This window comes from Toxotes jaculatrix, chromosome 12 (genome assembly GCF_017976425.1).
Source record: "Toxotes jaculatrix isolate fToxJac2 chromosome 12, fToxJac2.pri, whole genome shotgun sequence".
NCBI lineage: Eukaryota > Metazoa > Chordata > Actinopteri > Toxotidae > Toxotes > Toxotes jaculatrix.
In genome coordinates this window covers 19707647-19731661 of record NC_054405.1, presented here as the reverse complement: position 1 = coordinate 19731661, position 24015 = coordinate 19707647, and the positions used below count along the sequence as shown (strand labels likewise).

The 24015-nt window shown below is 42.5% G+C and overlaps 2 protein-coding genes across 2 annotated transcripts; one reads left to right on the top strand and one right to left on the bottom strand.

The window, feature by feature from the left end:
* The first annotated feature begins 390 nt into the window (after nucleotides 1–390).
* Nucleotides 391–6492, top strand: LOC121190405 (septin-5-like). The gene is made up of 13 exons (XM_041051107.1): nucleotides 391–436; nucleotides 887–909; nucleotides 1957–2331; nucleotides 2554–2650; nucleotides 3054–3140; nucleotides 3278–3401; nucleotides 3624–3758; nucleotides 3906–4023; nucleotides 4331–4432; nucleotides 4519–4615; nucleotides 4737–4899; nucleotides 6220–6322; nucleotides 6421–6492. The coding sequence occupies exons 1-13, from the start codon at nucleotides 391–393 to the stop codon at nucleotides 6490–6492; spliced, it is 1542 nt and encodes a 513-aa protein (XP_040907041.1).
* Nucleotides 6493–10566: 4074 nt separating this feature from the next.
* On the bottom strand, nucleotides 10567–21698 carry mntb (MAX network transcriptional repressor b). Its single transcript, XM_041051106.1, has 6 exons — nucleotides 21370–21698; nucleotides 17931–18504; nucleotides 17796–17837; nucleotides 17371–17482; nucleotides 11727–11919; nucleotides 10567–11468 (listed from the first exon to the last, which is right to left on the bottom strand). Exons 1-6 carry the CDS (start codon nucleotides 21440–21442, stop codon nucleotides 10639–10641), a joined length of 1824 nt encoding a protein of 607 aa, XP_040907040.1. The 5' UTR covers nucleotides 21443–21698; the 3' UTR covers nucleotides 10567–10638.
* Nucleotides 21699–24015: the final 2317 nt, after the last annotated feature.

Here is a 24015-nt window from a genome sequence, read left to right as displayed (position 1 = left end):
ATAATTTGAAATTAAATCGTCAATATAAAGTATGCAAAAGCTGAGGAGGTCTCAACACAGTATGAAGCATTATTATTATTATTATTATTATTATTATTATTATTATTATTATTATTATTATTATTATTATTATCACCATAGTAGTAGTACTGTAGTCCTTGGGGAATATGAGCCTGCTCGGTATTCTACACCCTGGGACTTAAAACCACGTCAGAGTCTTCACACTGAGCGGACAGCACACGGAGCTCAGTCTGATGCATGGACCCGCGCACACACCATCTATGCCTCAATACATGCTATTAGTTCTCCCATAGTTTGGCATCACTGACACTGGGATTTTATCCATTCTCTGCCTCTGGTCTGCGGAGCGTTTGGAAAACCGGCAGCAACATGGAGCACATGTCCTCTCCGGTCAGGTTCCGCAGCAATAAGAAAGGTACGTCTACAACACTGCACACCTGCATTCGTACAGACCAATAGGTTGCATCACAGATTTATTGAAATTATCAGCAGTATTTGGAATACTACCTGCTCGGCTAACTATAAAATTAGCGTAGCAGCCTGTAGTATTCCTGTAGGGCTGTGTGTGACCCATATAAACTAAGGGATAAAATGTTGTTACAGCCCGTTAACTGTTTGTTTCTGCAATTTACAGCATTGCGTTCTACTTCAACGCTTACTTATGCCTGGAGGGTATAGCCTTGTTAATCTACTTGCTTTTCTGAATTTTGATTTATTATTTATTCATTTCGTGAGAATCAATTGCAATAATTTTATGTTCTCTATATCCAGCTTACACAGAGTCCTTCTGCATTTGTATTTTTTATTTTTAACAAACTATTTTGTCCCCCCACCCCCACATTCATTTATGTTCCTCTCAAAAAAGCTGCGACTTTTGCAGAAAAGGAGGTAGGACAAGTTTGTAGAATAGTCTTTAATGATAGTGTTCACAGCTTGTGCATGTGTGTGTGTAAGAGTTAAGTCTCCAACCCCTACCCCCTCCTTGTCAGAGCATTAGACGCTGGGTTAAGCCTGCTGCAAAGCTTTGTGGGTAATGAGAGCTGACAGGTAGAGGGACACCACAGAAACCCTGGTCAGGCCTGCAACAGTGTGGGATATTCTGTTACATTTAGTCCAGGTCAAAAGGAGATACAACAGAGATGCAGAGATGTGCACCTCCTGCAAAGCAGGTGTGGAGGTTGGTGGCTGTCCTTGATCACACAAGCACAAGTAGAGTCACTCTGTGGGGAAATTACTTATGAGGTGACCAAAGAAGGTCATTCATACAGCTCTGATGAACATTTTCATCCACCTGGGTATGCACATACGCTCCAAATTGACATATGCCCCTTATACAAAAAAGAAACCAGCACTTCAGAGTATTTAGTAGATCCTAGTGTTTACTAACCTCCAGCTCCAGACTGTTGTTTGTATCTCCACCCTTTCTGGACAGATGGATGAGGGCCTCTGTAATGGTATAATGGGATCACAGGCCAGGGCTGATCGGTTGAGAAAGGGTGTAGTTAACCACTACAACAGAAGACACATACTCATTAAGTTATGTATGGAGAGAGTGTGGGTCAAACTATGGCCACCAGTTAGCCAGTTGGAGACTTTATATACATAGATATATTCACATATATTAACATTTTCATCTCCAGCCAATAGTTTGAAAATGATAAATGCCCAAGGAATCCAAGGAAGCTGAAAAGGAAACTTTCATCAATTATCATTTTTAAGATTTCGGTTTATTTCATTTAGTCCTGCTGACATTATCCTTTTATCTCATACATCTCAGCCCTCAAATGTGTATTTTTATGTGCCATAGTTTTCCAAGCAAATCAGTAAATGGGAAAAATCACTTTTTTTTTTGTTTTGATCAAAAGTGAGTTATATTCCTGACACTTTTCATTGTCCATATAAAACCATGTGTACCTCTGCTGCCTCCTGTGCCAGTTATCTAGTCTGTCTATTGAGGACCAGGAGGACACTCAGTTTCCTTATGCCATGAGGGACCTACCTCCCATCCCTCAGCCTGGTGAACAGCTCCAGACACCAGTCAACCGTGAGGCAGAGGGATCTGGGGCAGCAACCAATGGGAGACTCACCAGCCTTCCTGGGACGCCCTCTCTGCCCCGTCCCATCCCATGCCACGCCGCTGGATTCCCGATAGTCCCTCACAGACCAAATCGTGCAGGGATGGACGCAGAGATCCAGCCCCTGCCCCTGAGGAGGCAACTCATCTCTCAGGTGTCTTTTGAATCTCCGCTCAGCCCATCCTCCCGTCCACGCAGTCCATGGGGACGGTTTGACCCCTATGACTCTCCGGAGGTGTGTTTTTGTCTGCTTTTGTAAGCTGTCATTGTAAATCTTTACCATTAGTGTGTGTGTGTGTGTGTGTGTGTGTGTGTGTGTGTGTGTGTGTGTGTGTGTGTGTGTATATATATATATATATATATATATATATATATATATATATATATATATATATATTATTGTCTGTTAACATCTTGTAATAAATATGCACATATTTATGTTGTTTTCATTGTGCAGGATCAGGACAAGGAGTATGTGGGCTTTGCCACATTGCCCAACCAGGTTCATAGAAAAACAGTGAAGAAGGGTTTCACGTTTACACTCATGGTGGCAGGTGAGTCTCTCGTGTCTGCTTACTGTGATACTTTTAAAAGTATCAAGGCTGTTATCAGGACTGAATGTAACATCTCTCCTCCTAAAATAAAAAAACAGAAAAAAAAACAAATCAAATCACCATATACACACATCAAGAACCTTTCAAGATAACATTAGAGCAGATGTCAGTAGACTGGCACAGTGCCTCAATCTATATAGACTACAGACATTGCTCTGACATGACTACAACCATCTATCATTAGTAGGAGTATGGTATTGTGTAATTATGTTTTAAGTGTGAAGATGTACTTTCTTTTTTGGTAGAGGTTTTGTAACCATATATTTGTGTTAAAGTCATGTGATATTTTACTTATGTTGCTTCAAGAATCAGGGTTGTAGAGCCTCTTTCTTTCCCTCTTTAGGAGAGTCTGGCCTTGGTAAATCCACACTCATCAACAGTTTGTTTCTCACGGACCTCTACAAAGACAGGAAGGTTCCTAATGCTGAAGGTGAGAAAGTTCTACTTCTATAACAGTCATATGTCCTATAGATGTATGGTCATCAATTACATCATTAGTAGCCACTACTTTCTGGTAACTTGTTGCCTGTGTAGACTCAGTTACGTTGCATCCGTATGTGTCTGCAGAACGGATCAGTCAAACAGTCGACATCATCAAACACACCATTAGCATTGAGGAGAAAGGAATCAAATTGAGGCTCACCATCATAGACACACCAGGGTTCGGAGACGCTGTCAACAACACAGAAAGGTGAGGCCGGCATCGTTCTCCTCCTGCAGGCTCAAACCAGCTTTACCCAGACATGACTTGGTGACACTGATGCTCTGTAGAATGGGCCCCAAAGTCATGAACCTCAGCTTCAACTCATGGCATCAGAAGCACACAGCATGTGCTTTTATTTTGAAATAGCCCACATTGTTTCTTGGCCATGGCTGTCGTTTCACTCACTCCGATTTTATGTGTTTGCATCAGCTGGAAGCAAGTAGAAGACTACATCGACCAGCAGTTTGAACAGTACTTCAGAGATGAGAGCGGCTTGAACAGAAGAAATATCCAGGACAACAGAGTTCACTGCTGCCTCTACTTCATCTCTCCGTTTGGCCACGGGTACACTGACAACCCCTTTTATTTCTGCACATGCCCCTAAAGTAGTACGACAGTACTACAACAACTGTATTTAAAAGTTGTTCAGTATCTTCTGGGCATATTTCTGAATGAGTGTGTACGCACACAAATGTGTTTTCCTCCCGTCAGTCTTCGACCTCTGGATGTGGAGTGTATGAAGGCTTTGCATGAAAAAGTCAACATAGTTCCCCTATTGGCCAAAGCTGACAGCCTGACACAAGCAGAGGTCTGCAGAAAGAAGATGAAGGTATGAGATTGCCCTGAACTGAGACACATGGCTCAAACCACTGGTTCTTTGCTATACTAAGTGTAAGGTATCCAGTGTATGTAAAAGAGTGCTTCAGTGACTTAGCATTTTGTGATATCAGCATGCTAACATGCTTATGTTAAGCATGTATAATGTTTCTCTTCAGCATGTGAACATTTACTAAGTAGCTCTAAGCACAAATTACAGCTGTTAGAAATATCATTACATTTGCAGGTATTTAATCACAAACCAAGAAAATATTTTATTCTCTGTATCAATATTTTTCCAACGTGTCCACATGCTCTAGATCAGAGAGGAGATCAAGCAGTTTGGAATCAACATCTACCAGTTTCCCGAGTGTGATTCAGATGAGGACGAAGACTTTAAGAAGCAGGACCAGATACTCAAGGTTCTTCAGTTAATTTCTCACAGCTCAAACGTGCCATCTCATCCACAACAGGACTGACAGTTCATTGTTTTTGCTTCTCTCTGCAGGACAGCATCCCGTTTGCAGTAATTGGGAGTAACGTTCAAGTGGAATGTAAAGGTCGCAGGTTCAGGGGTCGTGTCTATCCCTGGGGTGTGGTAGAAGGTATTACACACAGTCACTAGTTATAGTTAATTTTGTTCAGTTATTTTTAATTTGTAGTTCAGTGCCAGTTCTTTTTGCTAAAGTAAAATGATCCAGTAATGTGTTGTCGCTGCATGGTCAGTGGAGAACCCAGATCACTCTGACTTCCTGCTGCTGAGGAACATGCTGGTGAGAACGCACATGCATGACCTGAAGGACGTGACTCGGGAGACACACTACGAAAACTACAGAGCACAATGCATCCAGAACATGACACGCATGGTGGTGCAGGAGAGGAAACGCAGGTGGGTGGAGGCAGGATGCACATGGTCACGTTTGACTGAGTCATTAAAATTCTGTCCCTGCATTTGCTTATCTGTGAGCATCCATGAGTTTAACAATAGCACTGAAAGTTATTTACCTGTTACCTTCTTGCTTCTCAGAGGAGAGGGATTTGTTTTCACAATATTTTTTTGGGAACTTAAGTTTTGCATATACAGTATTGTAAAGCAAAAAAAAAACATGAAGAAAATATTCAATGCACATATTTGGCTGTAGCCATTTCAGTGGCATCTAAGAGTATTTTAGAGAAATATTCATCCCGAGTCAGTAGGTTGTCTGTTTCTTTAACAAGCTCCTACAAATACAGAAACAAAATAAAGGGCAGTAGCAGTAGTTTAAGTCCAGATTTTCCATCGATAAATCCAATCATCATTAGAGATCTCCATGTTATAACTACTGCTGTCGCCAAGAACACTAGGGAAGCACCCAAATGCTGACTTGCCAGATAGACTATGGTGGTTTTTGTTACTATTTCAGTAACAAAAACCACTGGTTACAAAGTTCAAGAACCAGGAAACAAAACTTAAGGTGCCCTTCTTGTAGGGAAAACTCAAAACAAAGACCTGAAGGCTAGACTTGACTCCTACTTGCCTCACATCAGTCCCAGAGGTAAATCCACAGAAGCACCAGGAATGGGAAAACAGCCAGGTACAAACACAGGGCAGTCCACAGGTCCACAAACTTGGTACAAGCACAAGTACAAACGCAGATACGATAACAGGAACAAATTCTGGGGGCAAACAGTTGGAACAAACTCTGCAAGACAGCAGACTCAGGCCTGACAAACAGGACCAAGGGCACAACAAGACTTATATACACGGAGGGTAGCTGGCCACAGGTGATTCACATTAGGGCGGGGCAAACAATCAACAAGGCGGGAAACAAGACAATGGTGGGAAGTAGAGTAAGAACAGGTACACAAGGCACAGGGTTTCAAAATAAAACCGGAAATACTAACAAAATCACACAAGAAGCAGGATTTCAAACCTAAACAACAAATACTGAACAAAACTCGAGAACCAAAACAATAACGTGATATCAAAATAAAGTTCAAACAGACAAGGAGTTCAAAAATAGCCACTGAGTATCCCATTTCGATAACAAAAAAAAAACACATTTTAATGAGTTCAATATTCTTTTTGTTTTTACATTCATGATATTAGATGTTTCAGAACATTTTAAAATATAATGTAGGCTCTTAAAAATAATATGTACATCAGATGTTCACGCAGATTGTGTTCTTTGAATGTATGTGGGTGTGAATGTGTGAATATGGCCTTCAGTTTGCGCGAGAAACATCGCGAGGGGAGCGAGGCAGATTTTCCTCTGCCGCTGGCCGTCGTTGACACTGAGAAGGAAAGACTCATCTTTGAGAAAGACGAAGAGGTACATTTCTCTTACTCTCTCACTCACTCACTCATTCATTCATTCACTCACTAACGAAGGCAATCACCACTCATTTATTCATTTATTCCTCTCTGTAGCTGAGGAGGATGCAGGAGGTGCTGGAGAGGATTCAGGAGCAGATGCAGCACAGCCAGAGAGGCGGCTGCTGATTCTCCCACAATTCTGTGAGAGGGGAGGCAAACAAGGAGCACCCAGGAAAACAAAGAAAGTCCTGTTTATTAAATCTGATGTGTTGCTCACAGGTGGATTGATGCTGTGACGTTTCAGTCTCTCCCTCTGAAGACAGAGACACAATTAATGTGCTGCCGCAGTTAATTACTGTTCTGTTTGTTTTACGAATGTGTCCTAGGACAGCACCTTAATTAGTAACTTTGATAACGATGTAACTCTGCCATCTAGTGGCCATTGTGATGTTTTTCATGTTTTATTATTTGTGAATCAACTGTTTCTTTTTGTTTTGTATTTTTAATGTTTAAATTTGATGTTTTGTAAGGACAAATATCAATTAAAAAAAAGCTTTCTAACTGCACTTTATGTCTGTATTTTTACACGGGACCATTAAACACAGGAGCAAGATGTGTTGTAAATGTAATAAGATTTATTAAGAATCTTTATTATTTCATCAGCATAATTCTTCATCATTAATATGTTTTATCCATTATCATCATTGTTATCTTAAACAGTGGACAGTTAGATCTAAAAGGCAGCCCAAAGTGTACAGGCGATATATAACTTAAAACTTTCTCCATAGGGAAAACATGTTTTTATATTCATATATAATATCAATGTAGCATGAGGTCCAAGATCCTGCCCACGTTATACAGTATTGTACATGGTCCCAGAAATAAACATAAAAACTAAACCTTTAAACAAAAGAAACTAAACGGCAATCTACATGCAAAACAAAACCAAAAAGAAACAAGCATTTAAAATTTTAGGATACATACACTCATATGCCAAAACGTGCATACGATCACAAATTTACAAAACTTTCATACATACATACAAATATTACAAAACTCAAATTGAATATTAGACATTATTATGTTATTGAGAAAAGAGCAACAAGTTTTTTTTGTTTTTTACTTTTTCCACTCCATGTCTCAGTCCAACTCACAAAATGGAAAACTTAAAAACAGAAAAAAAAAAAAAAAAAAACAGAAAACAATTTTGACAGTAAATCTTTGTCTCTTCCATTCGCTCAGTGTGTACGTGTTTTGCCAGAGTTGTCACAGTGTTCAGGAAAACTGAGTATAGGCACACACGATAGCACCTGAACAGGCTCATACCATAAATCACCTCTGTGTAAAAAAATAGCTTGCTTGCTTGCTACACACACAAAGACACACACACACACTCTCTCTCACACACACTCCATCATGCACGGGGCAAACTGCATAACCAAAAAACAGAGCCATGCTACAGGTACAGTAGGATTAACTATATCATACAGAATATAAAACATATTGAATACATTCACATATACAGACATACAGAAACAGCAGAAGAGGCAAGGAGCAGATCCACGCAACATCGACTACATATACACATACACTGATGGGAGATTTTACGGTGTGACACGTATAGGCTGGCAAGAAGGCTGTGAAGCCATGAACTGTTTGAGTATGCACACACACACACACAGAAAAGACACACAGAGAAATGTGGGCAACACAACACGTTTCATTTTGAAATTTAAAAATTTGAAACTGATTTTCCGGACTGTATCAGAGGGTTTAGCCGTCTGTTTGATACCGTCAGTAGGAAAAACGTTGCTGTCGAAAACTACAATTATCTGCAAACTGATTTTAAGATTGAACAATACTTTTTCCAGTCTGTTTAATATTTTTGTGCTATATCCAAACAACTTTGCAAGAAAAAAAAATCTTAACTCAAGGTCAGCTTTCTAGCTTTTCTGAGCTTTCATCCACATCTCACAGTCTTCTCAGCAGACGCGACTACAGTTCCATACTGTGTGTATGTACTGTATGTAGGTCATCTCCTGAGCTAAGATTTTTTTCCCCATTTTTTTCAGGTCAAATGACTCTTTTTAAGGTCAAGACTGAACGTTTACATTCAATGTGCCCTCTCATCATTTTTTCAGACTTTAAAAAATTGTGCATGAAGTTTGTGTTGTGTCTCAAGTGTTGCGTGCGAGTTAAAGTCAGTATGAGGTCCGGGATGAGGCAGCAGAGGGAGCTGTTGCATTAGCGTGAGGAGGGTGAAAACCGGTGTTGAACTACAGTGTGTGAGGGGAACATCAACCATGATAACGCGACAAGAGGAAACCTGTCACTGAAGGTTTCAGAGCAGTCGCCGTGGGTAACATCTTTTCCTGGGTCCTCTTTCAAAACCAAATTCACCAAACAAATTCTAGTCATTTGCAACTAGCTGACAACTTTCCACGCAGACTACACTGTCTGAACAGTCTGTAACAGGCCTCTGTTGATTAGAAAACATAACCTTAGCTGATAATGATGTAATTAAAAACTGATGTAAAGCACGCACAAACACTGCTGGAAGGTTTGGAATGATTCTGGCTGGTTTCCTGAGAACTTATAAAGCCTCTTTGTCTCACCTCAAAGTCACCTTTGAGTGCAAAGACTTGACAGGAATCGGCATTCTCAAATGACAAATCTCCAAGTGCATGATTTTTCACAGTGAAGTCATCTTGTTAGGTCACGTCCATACCTCAGTACGGCCAGAATCAGATCAATCTGACAGAAACAGATACGTTCAAGAGACTTTAACATTACCACTGTTCCTTCAAAAGTCCTTAGAAAACAGCTGACATTTAATTCTGAACAAGCTTTCCTCTGTGGGACAGATAATCACGTCAAAACTGGAGTGCACCATTGTTATATATTTAACTGGCTGCATGAATTACTTTTAGGAAAATATGAAAAATCCCCTTTTGGCCAATTTCTAATCCTGACTTGGTTTTCCACTTAAACCCCAGTCTGTTTCAGGACTCTCTGACTGCTGAGCTCAATTTTGTTGGTCTACTTTTAAATCTGTGGTTTGGTGGTTCCCTACAAGGAAATGCAATGTCTGTTCAACGGGCAAAGGTTGTCTCTCGACATGATTTCTCCACAAGGTGAGCCACAACAGATGTTAGTGTGTGTCAAGCAAGCCAAACAATCCTTGTCCTAACTCTTCCACTTTCAACCTGCGCCTCATTTCTGGAGTTGCCCCATACCTGCTCATGACCGTTCACTGTCACGGGGTTGCCCTTCAAAATAAAAACCATAAGGGGTTAGAAGATAAATAACTCCCACTCACAAGACAATGAGGTTGTGTCTTTTTTAAACTGCCAACAGAAAGGATCCAGTTTCATTTCATGCAAAGCCATCCACTGTTCATTCTTGTTCTATCTGCAAGGTGTTTGCTGCCAAGTTAAATGGTGAGGAACCTTCATTCAGAGGAAGACGCAGAGAACCGAACAGTCATGAAGCAAGTTTTGTACTAAGCTCAGGGGCAAAAGCGAAGGTATATAAAAAAAAGGAAATGGAAGCAATATAAATAAGGAACTTTGCTTTTGTGGACCCACAGTTTTCATGATTAAAAAAATGAACTGCGTCGCTAAGTGACAATGCTTTAAACTCTATTTAGCTGACTGCGCAACGTGGTCCATTTCACACTTCATCAAAGCTCTATGTGTAATTTATTAGGATTAGTGAGACTGCTGAGCTCCCTCCTCCTGCTCTCAAACACATCAGTGACATTATTCCACCACAGTGTCCCACACGACATTGTGATTACATGAATACAAAACGGGCACACACTGTATCACCATGACAACAGCCTAACGACAAACGACTTTTTCTCTCTCATGCGTTTTCCCTCAATGGGTGAATGAAGAGTTAAGGTAAATCCTTGATGCCTGAGTGTGAACTGAGCTTATCATGTTAGTGCTTCTGGTTGTAAAGGAAGGACAGAAGGGAAGGAAGGAAAGAAGGCGGCAAGGAAGGAAGGTAAAACAAGAGTTCCCGTCTGTGCAGCAGAGACAAATGTCACAGTCTTATTTTCACAAACAATGGCCAGACCCACTGACTCTGCTTTAATGTTATTGTTCACAAACTAACAGAGTTGTGACTAAAATATCTCTGAAGATATTTGTCACAAGTTGTCCAAAAAACAGCTGATGGGTTTTTTGTAAATTTTCACGTGTCTGTCAGACATTCTCTGCTATTGATTATTGATAGGGGTCCAGAAGTTCTGAATCTTTCTCTCCTTGAGTCCATCCCATATTGTTTTTGTTTTTCCTTCTTTCTTTTTTTTTTTTTTTAACTCTTTCAGGCCAGTTTGAGTGTGCTGACAGGAAAGGTTGGGACTGTAACCATGGTGACAGGGTTCAGGACGGCAGCCTGTCCAACCAGCTGCGGGTGGGGGGCCAGCACTGCTGTGGGTTTCCCTAGCGACGGGCTCCCCTGGCTCACCATGGCTGCGCTGTTCACCTGGGCTCCATTAGTGTTAGCTTGAGGATTAGCTTGGACGTGGGGCAGGGTGTGATGGGTGAAGGTGTGAGTGATGTGGCCCACCATGGTGGGCTGGGAGACAGACACGCCCTGGGGGTAAAGAGTCTGGAGGTGGGGTGGCAGGGGAGCTCCCAAGGGAGCTCCTAGGTGAGCCACTGGGTGGACGGTGATGTGTCCAATGGACTGGGCGGCTATTGGCTGGTGAGTGGCAGTGCCAGCTGGAGCCGCTGTGATTGGCTGAGGGGTAGAGGAAGTGGGGCCAGGTGATGGGGCAATGTGTGTTAGGTGCTTGTGATTGGCTGGCAGGGCATGGTTGACTGCTTGGATGACTGAAGGGTGGGAGACGGCGGCATGAGCGATGACGGTGGGCTGGACCTGCACAGCTGGGGGCTGAATGGGATGAGCTGGCGCTGGAGGGGGTGGACCTGGGGCTGGAGCAGGGGCGATGGCTTGAGGGGGAGCGGGACCAGAGGGGGAGGGTGTGGTCAGCACTCCAGAGAGAGGCAGGGTGGTGTGCTGGATTGACAGGTGAGGGGTGAGCAGTGGCTGGGCTTGTAAGATGGGAGGTGTTGTTTTGGGGAGGGATGTGGGAGCAGGAGGAGCAGGGACATCCTCGTCCATGTCCTGCTCGAAGTTGTCTTCTCCTTCTGTAAACCAGAGAGGAAAACTGTCAGTCATAGTGATATGATGCAAGATAACCGTTCCATCTGTATGTACTCTGTTTGTGTACATGAATGTTTGTGTAAATATAAAGTTTGCTGAGACACAGTCAACAAATTAACTCAAATTTAAACTAAACTGAACCACCACTTACTCTCCAGTGCCTCTACCAGTTTTTCTGGTGAGTTCTGTTTTAAATTTTAACTGTATCAGTTAAAAGGTAAAATTATAATGTATGGCTGTACCTGAGGCGGTGGATGTGGAGGCCTGGTCATCTTCTGGCTGGATCGTCTGTCGGAGGACTCTGTCGATCTCCATGACGTCCATGCATTGGCTGAGCTCGTTCTTCAGCTCGGCCAGCCGCTGCTGTGTGGCGATCTTCTCTCTGGCCAAGCGCTCCATCTCATGCTCGTACTCCTTCTCCTTACGCTTCAGAGTCTTCCAGGGGAGACACACAGACAGCAGAGAGGATGAGGATCACTGGTGCATATAAAAATACTGTAAAAGACATCTAACCTTTACTAGACAATCATGGTATAACTAAGAAAGTGTGAGTAGACTGCTGATTCTAAAATAAAAGCCTGAGGGTGAAGTCTGTATAAACAGAGGCCAGAAAACAAATGTGGAAAAAAAATCTATTCAAATAGTTCACATTCCCATGCAAATTCTGCATAATTTAAATTTCTCTAGTATTATTTTCACTGTTACAAAACAGTCGTTCCATAATCAACCTCTGCTGTTCTGAGATACTTTTTTTAACATTAAAAAAACTGTCCTCCCTCACGTCATTAGTTCTGATCGATACTGTGTTTTTTCCCCCTCTGTGTTAAACTGCTGTTAAAAAAAACTCAACACTTCTGGAAACCTATTCATATGAAACAGATGGAGGAAGTGTTCACTTTGTATAAAAGGCAGTAACAGCAAATTAACAAGGAAAATAGAGGCAGATCATAAAACAGGGAAATAGGGTAATAAAGTATACTTATAAAAAAAAACAAAACAAGGGGAAGCACAAATGAATGCTTTGTTTTGTCTCTTGCAAATAAAGACCCAGACCAGTGTTAGAGAATATACCTTGTGCACACTGTGACGCTTGGATTAGTTTAAAATATCTACAGTTCAAGGAACTGGCATTACAACAGAAGAAGGAATTAAGACCTTTCTCTGTGGAGTCTTGGCCAGTTCCCACATTTCTCCCAGCTTGCACAATCCTGAAACACAGTGTTCTCACTGCTATCCCAGTTTCATACACCAGCATGAAGGCGTGCATGCAAATTCAAGCATGTTCACACTGCTTTTGTCCATGTCATCTACAGCTCCTCCCATTTCCTGGATATCATGCTTGTTTTCAAGAGAACAGGGTCAGAGTGGGAGCGAACGTCCTGCTACCCCGCGTTCCCAACAATCACACTAATTCATCATCACCCCAACAATTCTGATGTCACTGGACTGCAGTCAGATGTGACTGATTGAAATCACTGAAAGAAACGAAAGCAAAAGCAAAAGCAAATCCCTGGCACTGCACTGTCATTCGTAAAGTAGTAAGCAGCATGTGTGTTTGCAGATTTACAAATGCGGGAGAAAAACACAGCAGGAGACACAAAAAGAAAGAAAACTTAACACAATTATTTAGAAAGAAGGAGCACAGCTTTCCCAGCCTCACCACGCCATCCCTGTGACCTAGTTTTGCTGTGGGTCAGCTGACACACGAACACCAAACAGTACGACAGGCTAAGAACATTAACACAGATTACTAGGGAGGAATGAGGGAGAGGGGGGAGGTACAGGGGGAAAAAAATGGGTGGGTAAAGGAGGGCAGAGGATAGAGAGGTGGGAAAGGAAGGGATTATACTTGTAAAAAGAAATCAGTAAACTCTGGTAAGTTTTTGCTGTGAGCAACTGGTTAATATCATCACATTACTGGAAATTAAATATAACTGACTTGTTGAACAGTCAACATAAATACTGACGAGAAAGAAAAGGACCAGGCAGAAAAACTTGTTTCTTGTCCTACTGGTGTAACCTAAAAGAGAAACTAAAGATGGAAATATAAGAAAGAGGACAGAAAATGAGCATATGGGGACACATGATCCTACTACAGGACACTCACTTCAGTGAGCAAAGCTGTTTACTCTACAGGCACGTGATGGCCTCACACGCGGGCCCACTCTCCTCAGTGCTCCCAACCAAATTCGCAGCGCTCTCTGCAACAGCTAACGGTCCAGACCTGGTGACCTCTTCCATAACAGCCCAACATCTCTCGTCCAGCACCCTCCCTCTCCGTGTGTTTTCCACACATGCAGCCTTTTCCAGTAACTGTAAGGTCAGTTTTTAGACGCCTTCAGTGAAGAGAGAAGGGATTTTGGAAATGACAGCAAATCAACTCCATCAATTTGACAGCTCAAGACTAATTATGTCCTGAGAGTCCCAACATTTCTAAACAGTTTAGTGATATTAGTGGTTTTGTGCTAACAGTCACTTTCTGTCTTTGCCAGAAGTTATTCCAGTTGATTCATGTCTTATTTCATAATTTCTATTGTGTGATCTGGTGAATATGCACACTCACTTTATATACTCCTTCTGCAAGACAAGACTACAAGACAAAGCATGACACTACTGACACACATACACAGTCACACAGCCAATGGATGGCTGGCCACAGATGAACTACAGCTGCTTGCGTATGTGCGCATGTGTATCCGTGAACATCATTTCAAGGTCTTCCCATACAAACCCAGGCACCATTAGTCCTGCAGCAAATCACCAAGGAAACAGCTGCCACCCACAGCCGTTTCCTTGGCAACCTCATCCACAAGGATTTGGCTGCTTGAGCAGCAGTTTGTCAAAAAAAAAAAAAAAAGAAAAAAAAACATATGGAGCAATCTAATTGGGTGAAGCATTGGGGTAATTACATATAAGGAGTGATGTGACTGGACATTTGCCAGTAGGGTGCCTCAGATCACGCCCACCTCCTCCCCCTCCTCCCCCTCCACACTTCCATCCAACACTCCCTCTCCTTCAACTCCCCCATCCATCGCTCCTTGGACACCCTCCCCCCCTTTTCTCCTCCTTTTCCCCTCCTCCTCAGCTTCATCTATGCCTCCTTTATCCTTCCTCTTTCAACACATATTCCCTGATATTAAAAAAAAAAGGTGAAAATGACTCAAGAATGATGATATTTGATCTGACAGATGTCTCTGCCTTAATCAGTTATGCATCTGAGAACACAAGTGATCTGAATCTGCAATAGGACTGATGGAAATGCTTGAAGCCCTGAAAGCTCACAGCCGTGCTCCATCATCCATAACCACTGACAGAAAGACCAGCATTGCCAGGATTTGATTGGTTTAGTTTTTCCATCCAACACAACCTCACACACACTCTCCCGTGCAGACAAACATGGAGGAACGGTGTGACTACAGTGTCCAGACCACCTGCCGCCTGTTGCTATGGTAACCAAGTGATCTGAGGGCCACAGACCACAGGGCAACACGGGACGAGACGAATCGAGACGAAGAGAAGAAAAGGGCGAGACAGACAGATGTTAAAAGACAAAGGAAATCTAAGACAACTGTTCCACACTGCTATAGCCACGGACGTTCTGCCGCTCCGCTTCGTGTTAGCATACGCTGTACCTGCCCCTGTCGCTCTGTCTCTCTGTCTCTCTCTGCAGTCGAGAGATGCAGAGCAGATCGGAGTGGGTGAGCGACGGTGACGTCATTAGGCTTGCACTAGCCATGTGCTTAAATCTCACATGGCTCAGGGAGAGGAGAGCGGGATGGAGGTTTACAGGTTTACATGAGGAGAGGTAACGAGGGAGAAAAGGTGGGGAAAAAAAGAGGGAGGCAAGTCACTCAACTGAAATAAAAGCTACCGCATTACTGTATTGCCCCAAATATAACACAATATTTTTTTCTGGAAATTATGCTTGAAAAAGTGCGGGTCACCTTATTTTCACCTTATATTCAAGGACTAGATAATTATCTGTTCACAGCATCAGATATTCTTTTTTTTTTTTTTAAATGAAGATCGTAATGTTGCTGGTGTATAGTGATGGAGTCCGATAGTGTTTTATTGAATCCGAATCCAGTTCTGAATCTTCTCACCAAATCCAAATCCTTTCATATCTCTTAACGAAAAAATGTTGATTTCAAAATAAATATTACAACAGAAACTCTTGATTCCTTAATGATCTTAAAAAAGGATCCACCTACCTACCTGCCTGTCTCATATAAGTTATGAACTGGAAATAATAAACTTAAGTTAAAAAAATAGTTAAAATGGATAAGTAAGCAGAGACAACATATTTTGTTGGCAGATATTGCAGGAGCTCTGTCTGCGCTCTTTAGGGATTGTGTGGGCTCTAATCTATGATAAAGATTTTTTTGGGAAACATTATCAGTTTAAAAAGACATAAAATGAAAGCATTACAACCTTTTTATCTGTTTCACAGTTTGCCATCCAGCCTGAAAACAAGAAACCCTGCACTTTGCCTGTGTAGGACAGAGTCATTATGGGTTATTAGCCTTAATGTAGGCTGGTGAGTCTCTTCGTGTCCATTTATAATGGGTTTTTTTTTTTTTACAGTTAGTCAGCTCTAAAAAGTCTTTCATTAGCCAAGTTTAACCTGCAGGAGTTTCTGAAGGCTTGTATGACGTGCTGTTCTGCTACGGAGGAAATTAATTCATGAGGAGTGAAAATGAGTCCAAAGGGTCTCCCTTTGTTTTTACTGCAGAAACGGACTGTGGACTGAATCATCTGTCAAGCAGCCAAGAATTACCACTGTCACAGACGATGATGAGCTCAAAATGACAGAAAAAAAGAAAACAGCCACAGAAAGAGATCCCTTCCAAGAGTGTGCGAGTGTATGACTGATAAACATGCTAATGTGGGATTTATACTATGCTTTAATGGTATTATTTCATGTTTCACTTCAATGAGAGTAAAGTCTTCTCCTCGCATAAATGGTATCTCAGGGAAAGTTTCTCAACAAATTCACAAAATTTTGGGTTTTGTTTTTTTTTCTTTTTTACAAAAACCAGATGTTGTCAGCTTTCATTTGGTAGTTCTGTGACTACTCAGGCTGCAACTAAGGATTTTTGACACATTCCCAGAGCCCAAAGGAACATCTTCAGATTGCTGTGTCCAACTAAGAGTCCAAAATCCAAAAATATTCCATTTATACCCATATAAAACAGAGAAAAGAAACTACTCCTAACAGAGAAGCTGTATCTGTGAATATTTGACATTTTTGCTTGATAAAAGCAGGTCTCTTCCCTTATCTACTTTTGTAGACTGAAAACTCACTTCTTCAGGCTATACAGTCTCCTCCCCCTTGCATCACCCTCAACTCCACCCTCCATTTACAATTAGCTACAGTTAGTACAGTTAGTTTTTTACACAACACAATATACTACAAGTCTTTCACCACAAGCATGTCACTCCAGCATCTTTTTTACTGTAATTTAGTTCTTGGGACAACCACTTCCTTTTCTATTTCATACTGCATAACAGTACATGACTACAGGGTGGAGTTGCACAACATTTCCACTGGATAAGAATCTCACTGAAATGCTTAAAATGCAAACTAATGTTCCCTGCAAATGTTAACTCCTCTTGTGTAGACTCAAGAAAACATTGATATGTTCACCATTTTCTTACAGGCTTATTCACCATTATTTGCAAGATGTCATATCATGGGCACAAGAGAGTATGTGTGAGCATGTGTCAATTACACCAAAGCCTGCGCTGTTCCCAGAGCTGAATAAATCAATTGAGAAAGGTGAAAACAGTAAAATTAAAAACAAGAAGCAAGCAGTGCCACAAAATATTGTCTTGGACCTCAACATCTATATAAAAGCTGACAGAGTGTATTAAAACCGTCCTTACCTGTATGTAACGCAAAGCGCTGCGGAGAACGCTGAGGTTGGAGGTTTTCTTCTCGTCAACATTCGGAACGTTCTTCTTCAGCGTCTCAAAACACTCTTTGAGGTGTGCTCGCCTAGAGGGCCAAGAGTCAAAAACGAGAAAGAATCACACATTTGATTTGGTTGTAATGTTGTTCAGGTTGTTGCCATTAAAGAGAACTTATAAATCCAATCGTGCATGCTTGAGAAGGATTTCATGGTTCACTATAGGTTGAGGAAATGCCATGACCTTTGGGCTTATAAAACACTTTCATAACACACTTGATAAAACACAAAAATGTGCGAGCATGTGGTGGTCAAGCTAACAAAAACAAGGCTGTTTTCTTTAATTCCTGGTGAGTTAACACCAACTGCAACAATGGAGAGGCTCAGATTATTATGACTAACCTGTTCTTCTCCAGTTTATTATGCACCTCTCTGGTCCCCGCTCTGGAAACAAAAAATAAATTATCAAATACACACATAAACCCATTTACACATTTGTATCAACTTTGACAAACACACACACACACATAAACTGACCCTCCTGGTCTCCTCTTCCCCTCCATCCCCCTCATTTCCTCCATCGCCACTCCATTCGGCCGGGGCTGAGGTGCGGGTGGAGCTTGATGGGGAGCCAGTGCATGTTGAGAGCCAGAACCATTAGTGCTGATGGAGGTTGGGTACTGAATCTGAACCTGAGGCTGTGGTTGGCTGGGCTTTGCACCAATCAACTGCTGACTAGTCTCTACTTTCATCTGGGGGGCGCACAACAGGTGACGAGAGGCCTGCGGCTGCGGAGGTGAGGAAGCATTCTTGGCCGGCGGGGAGCTGTTGAGTGACGTCGCCGCCGCAGCAATTGGTGTTGGAAGTGGAAGGGGTGGGACCGAGGGTGTGGCAGTGACAACTGGGACCATTGGGATGACAGCAATGGGGACTTGAGGAGGTGGGAGAGAGGGGGGCGGAGCGGCAGGAGGGTGGTGTGGGTGACGGTGAGCATCATCGCCCCAAGTGACGTGGTTGACTCTGATTGGCTGAGGCGTCGAGGTCACAATTTCCACACGCCTCGACTCCGCTTCCCTGTGGATGAGCTCCTTCTCTTTGCGTTGCTCTTCCTCTGTAAGAGGCGGGAAAAAGATACAAAAATTTGTGAGCAAAGGAAAATAATGGATGACACCAAGGAAGTTAGTGGAGAAAAACACGTGACTCTCCTGATTGTACACTGAACAGAACATTACAAAACCTGACCTTGATTTAAGAAAAACTATTTAATGACTTCTTTTGTGCACGTTGCTTCGCACTCCGCACCTGATGTACTGCAGCATTTCTTTAAAAATGTATTCTAACAGATTAGACCAGTCCAGCACTGAGCGTGCTTCTACCTGTGGACTACGTCACGGTCGTCTGACCAACAGAAGTGGACTGTTTTCAAGGAGCCACTAAGATGGGAGTTGGCACCATGACAGCATATAAATGAAGCATTGTTGTGCTGAAACAAGCCAAAAAAAGAAAGAAAGAAATCCCACTGTAGGGCAGGAATGTTCCTACACTGAGTGCGCAGAGCCCCACAAACCAGCACATACACAAACAGATAATGTTATGAGTGAGTAGACTCAAAGCAATGTGGAAAGCCCTCGGTTACCATGGAAACAGCAACATTAGAAACAGAAGATCCCAGGGATTCCTCAAACTGCACAACGCCAACACACAGCCCAGCCACCGCCACCATTAGAAAACAAAACAGAAACACCACATGCCAACATGCCTGGCTGCATGTTAAATAACATTTCTTCTCTACATGACACTGTAAGCCTCTGATGACGCAATTTCCGTTCACCTAGAGTGACAATATACAATAGTTCAACTCAGAGACGGCCTGCACAGTTAGATACTGTCATCACTATGATGTGCACCACAACACTATTTCTCTGGGCTTTTGAAATCATATATTCTTTTTTAATTTGTTGGATCTGACAACAATCCAGTTAGACACCATTAATAATGCGACCTCCAAGTTACAATGTTATTCCTCAATTATTCATGCATCTCCTCTAAACCCCTGCTGTGCAGCAGACATTCAACTCCCTCTTTTATGCTTGGTTTTAAGTAGGACTGGGCAACATCTTATTATAGTATGTGTATCTGAAGCGATTAGACCATCTCAGGCTCTGATAATCAGTGACCAAGACATAGCCAAGACACAGTTCACCATTTTCTCTCTTTTAACAGAAAAGAAAAACAACAATTAATCGGTTAAGTCAGGAAAATAACCATTAGTTACAAAATAGAATATCCATAGATATTCTGTTTACTGTCACGTGTGACCAAGAAAAGAATTAAACCAAATTAAAAAGATTATCAAATTGAAACTGATTATCAATATAGCTGCTGATTAGTTTCCTGTTGGTTGCCTAATTAATTCATGGACTAATGGATGTAGTTCTAACAATGTCTTGATTAGTATTTCAACCATACTGCTGAGCACTAGTTTCAGGGATGCATCGGTGTCACTTAAGAGTGCCTATGAGAGAAATGCAGTTGCAAAACTGGGGTTTTTTTGCGTTTGCTAATATGACACAAAAAAGGGTAAATTCCACAAAAAGGCTAAATAGCAGAAGTAAAAATAATGTCTGACATGGAAGTCGAAGTCACCTTTTTTTTTTTTTACCAACTACGAATTGTATATATGTACTACTACACTTGTAGTACAATCCACACACACCATGGCCCAGATTGACAAATGCACGCAAACGTAAATTACATAACTTCTGCATTGAGAGGGGATGGGTTTGGGTGGGGGTGAGCGGGGAGGTTTGCCCTACTTACCCCCCTTTCTCTCTCTCTGACCCGCCACTGTCAGTAGACTGAATGGGAAGGGCGGGGACGAGGAGTGTCTCCAAGTGTCTGTGTATGTGTGTGTGTTCGCGTGCGTGTAGGTGTGTATCTAGTGGAGGAGGGGGCCACTGAGCACGTGGTCGCTGTGGGCGGATCCTAGCACGCGGTAGGGTAAGTATGCTGGAGGTTGGGGGGTGGGTGGGTGATTTGTCTGACACGTCATCAGAGGGGAGAAACACAAAAAGCAGGCCCCCCCCTGCCCCCTTTCACCTAGTCACTGATCATTATGTCGATTGACAACTCATCTATTTCAAATACACAGGAAACCCCCCCCCCCCAAACAAACAAATATTTTACACGCTCTCGCGAAGATATACAAATGGAACAGGGTGAGCGCGTGAGTGCCCGCCCCAGTGTGTGTCATAAGATAGCTGAGCGATGTCACGGTATTATGTAAAGAGCAGCCTCTGCTCGCCACCGCCCTGCCGGTGCTCGACGGGCAAAAAAAATGGGGCAAATCGATTCTGAGGGGGCTCTTTTATAATCGATATGTGTCAAACTCTGCATAAAATGAGACCTCTCCATCTCCGATTTTATCTGATTTTTTTTTTCTTGGTTTTGTTTTTTTCAATGATTAGATTTATATACTGCAATGAAGTGCACACTCTACATTTAATCACTTCACAACAAAAGAAACGACACATGAATAGACCACAGTTACTGACAGGAACTCCACTGCTATGTCTCCGTAGCGCACACACACTCACACACGCGCGTACGGTGAGTCACTAGAGTGTCGAAACTGTCACACACACACACACACACACACCGAGAGCGCGCAAAGTAGTTCGGAAAACAACTTTGGCCGTTTCCGCATTGACAAGACAAATGTGTGCGATAATGATCCTCTCGGGAACTGGCAATAGTTTGCAGTGACTCGAGTATCATATTTTTGGCACGAACCCAGGGCGATAAACAAAAACTACAAACGCTTCCGTTCCTCATAGGCGGGTAGGTTGAAAATGCAAGCCCAGCCGATGATAGTAAAGGGATACGGTCCCTCAAAAGGCAGTTTAGGAATTAACACACATTGTTATTTGGTGTCATACGCGGTCAGCAAGATGCACCAGTGTGCTGTTCAACTTACCACGTGTGATCTGTTGTTGCTGGGCTTGCCATTCCAGGTATCTGGCCGCCTCCAAAAGTGTATCGATGCTCATTGCGCGTAAACCCCCACGACAGGCAACCCGGTGGCCCGGGACGGAAAGAGGAAAAAGACGGAGGGGTAGACAGTAGTGTCCCGCTAGGAAGCGCCGTGTGCACGGTTCACACCCGCAGGCCCAAGCTTGTCGTCCCCTGTGTTTCTCCTGAAAGCAGAAGGGTTATTTCTAATCCGGTCGAACGGAAAGTAGATCCTCGTATACGTAAAAAATAGGATTGCAACAAGATGGCGATGCGAGCACGGGAATACACACAACAAGGCGAGTCGTGTTCTGTTTAAGGCCCGCCCCTCCCGGATTCCTGCCCCGCCCTATTACTACGGCCACGGACAAAACCCGGCGACCGCACCACTCCCTGCTCCTCCGCGCCGTCAGTCTCAGCAGCCGTTAGCCCCCTGAAGTCACAACATTTCACCTAATTTGACATTACATCTATTAAACGTCTGTTTAAAAGCTCCTGGAACAAAACGGGCTCATGGTGTAGTGGCGTTTCTCAGTGGGGCCCGAGTAAGGGAAGTTCCGTTTATGTCACCGGTCCTCCATGTTTTAGTTCCTGCAGCTGGCCCGCAGCGCATGAAGACCGATCAGGCGCGAGCGGACCAATCAGCGCTCAGAACAACAAGGCATGGTGCTGGTCCACATGGGCACCCGCCCGGCCCGAGCGCGGCTCATTTGCATGGCGAGAGCGTGACTGGCCACCCTGCTGTCTCGAGATCAGAGCTGTCAATCAAACGGCTAGGGGCAGAGCTTACTAGTGTATGTGGGTGAGTGCTGAGGAGGAGCGGTTGACCAAAATGTTCTATTATTATTCGTCAATAGGTTGATGTTAAATGCTCAAATTGAAACTATTAATTGTAAATTCAAAAGTTTTACCAATTAGACACTTATGAGGATCTATTCTCCACCACAGGTACTGTATTATTACAATTTAAATTGCACATGGGGTAATGACAAGAAAGTTATTCCCTGATAAGGTTTTTCAAACAAGCACATTTTGAAATGGGTTTAGATGAACTAGTATTATATGATATCATGTGTTGGTTATGTATTGTTCATCATGTGTTGTAATTGTTATTGGAATGTCTTCCAAACGTTAGTTCAAAAAGTTAGTTTGTTTATTATTGAACCGTTATCAATCTTTTACAAAGAATTTTTTTCCCCTTTCCCTTTTGCCAGTTTACTGCAAGATCTTTTTCATCTCACACCCACGGTTTCTGTCTCACACACTAAAAGAAATCTGGGATTTACTGCATCACAAGGATTTTCTCTTTCTCTGCACTTATAGTTTAAGTACTGATCTACTTCTGTTGTTGGATATTTTATATTGTATGCTGTGACTAATGATGGGTGTGTTATATGCTATGTTATATGATGATGTAATTTGTAATGTAACAGCAGTGGCAGTTCATGCAATATATACTTTCCCTCAGGGGGAAAATAAATCTTGGTTAAGTATTATAATCAGTGCTATATGTTACAGTAGTGTTGTTTGTCTATATATTGTATACAGATATATAGTGTATACTTGGCTGCATGGTAACAGTCTTTGATTGGCCACCGCTGAGTCGTATATATCCTCCGCCACATCACAGGGTCTGACAGTCTCAGCCAATCAAAACAGCAGATGCGAGGTACATAAAGAGCTGCCTTCGCCATGCCATGCATCCTGCCTGCACATACAAACCTACTAACACCATTATTATCTAGACTATCATGCTACACGTGGGTTTGTCAGGTTGGTCAAAAGAAACATGAAATTCAAGATGATAAGAAACAAATGCATGGGAGTGTGTGTGTGTGTGTGTGTGTGTGTGTGTGTGTGTGTGTGTGTGTGTGTGTGTGTGTGTGTGTGTGTGAGGGGGTGGGAGTAATTTTGCAACAGGCTGAGATACCATGACAGCATTTATGAGAGAAAATGAATGAGGCAGAAAAGGAGGGGGAGGGAGGAACCAGGGAAGAGAGAACTGCAGCACATGGTAAGCACATGAGCTGCATGAAAAAAAAGTCTATAGGGATGTATGCATGTACGGAGGAAAAAGAGGAGGAGGAGGAGGAGGGGTGGCTTGGAGAGACGGAGAGGGTGGGAGGGATGTGAGGCAGGGACGGGCTGACCCAGTTAGAAGTGCTGCATCACTAGTGAGACAAAAAGGAAGCAATGCAATACAGAAGACTTTAAACAGAGAAAGTGCTCAGAGATCAAATGGAGTGTGTGGAGTCACAGACATGCAAGGGAAAGGAAAAAAATAAAACCTTATTTTTTTGGCCTTGATTAAGAAACTTTGGATTTGTTCCTTGTATTGTATGTGATGAATGTGCAAAAAAGATTGTGCTTCTCGATAGGAAAAATGTAATTTCCATTCAGAACTTATTTCTTTGCTCCAAAATGTAATTATACCCCTAAACAGACCACAACTGAAACCCTACACTGTGAGAGAACCCTCCTCCTAAAGCAATCAAAATTTAAACTTAAACTCTATACCAAATCACCACTAGCCAATTTCTTTAGTCAGTTCCTTGGGTGAAAAGTTGACAACGTAAACTTCTTGGTTGATTACACACCATCAGATTTTAGA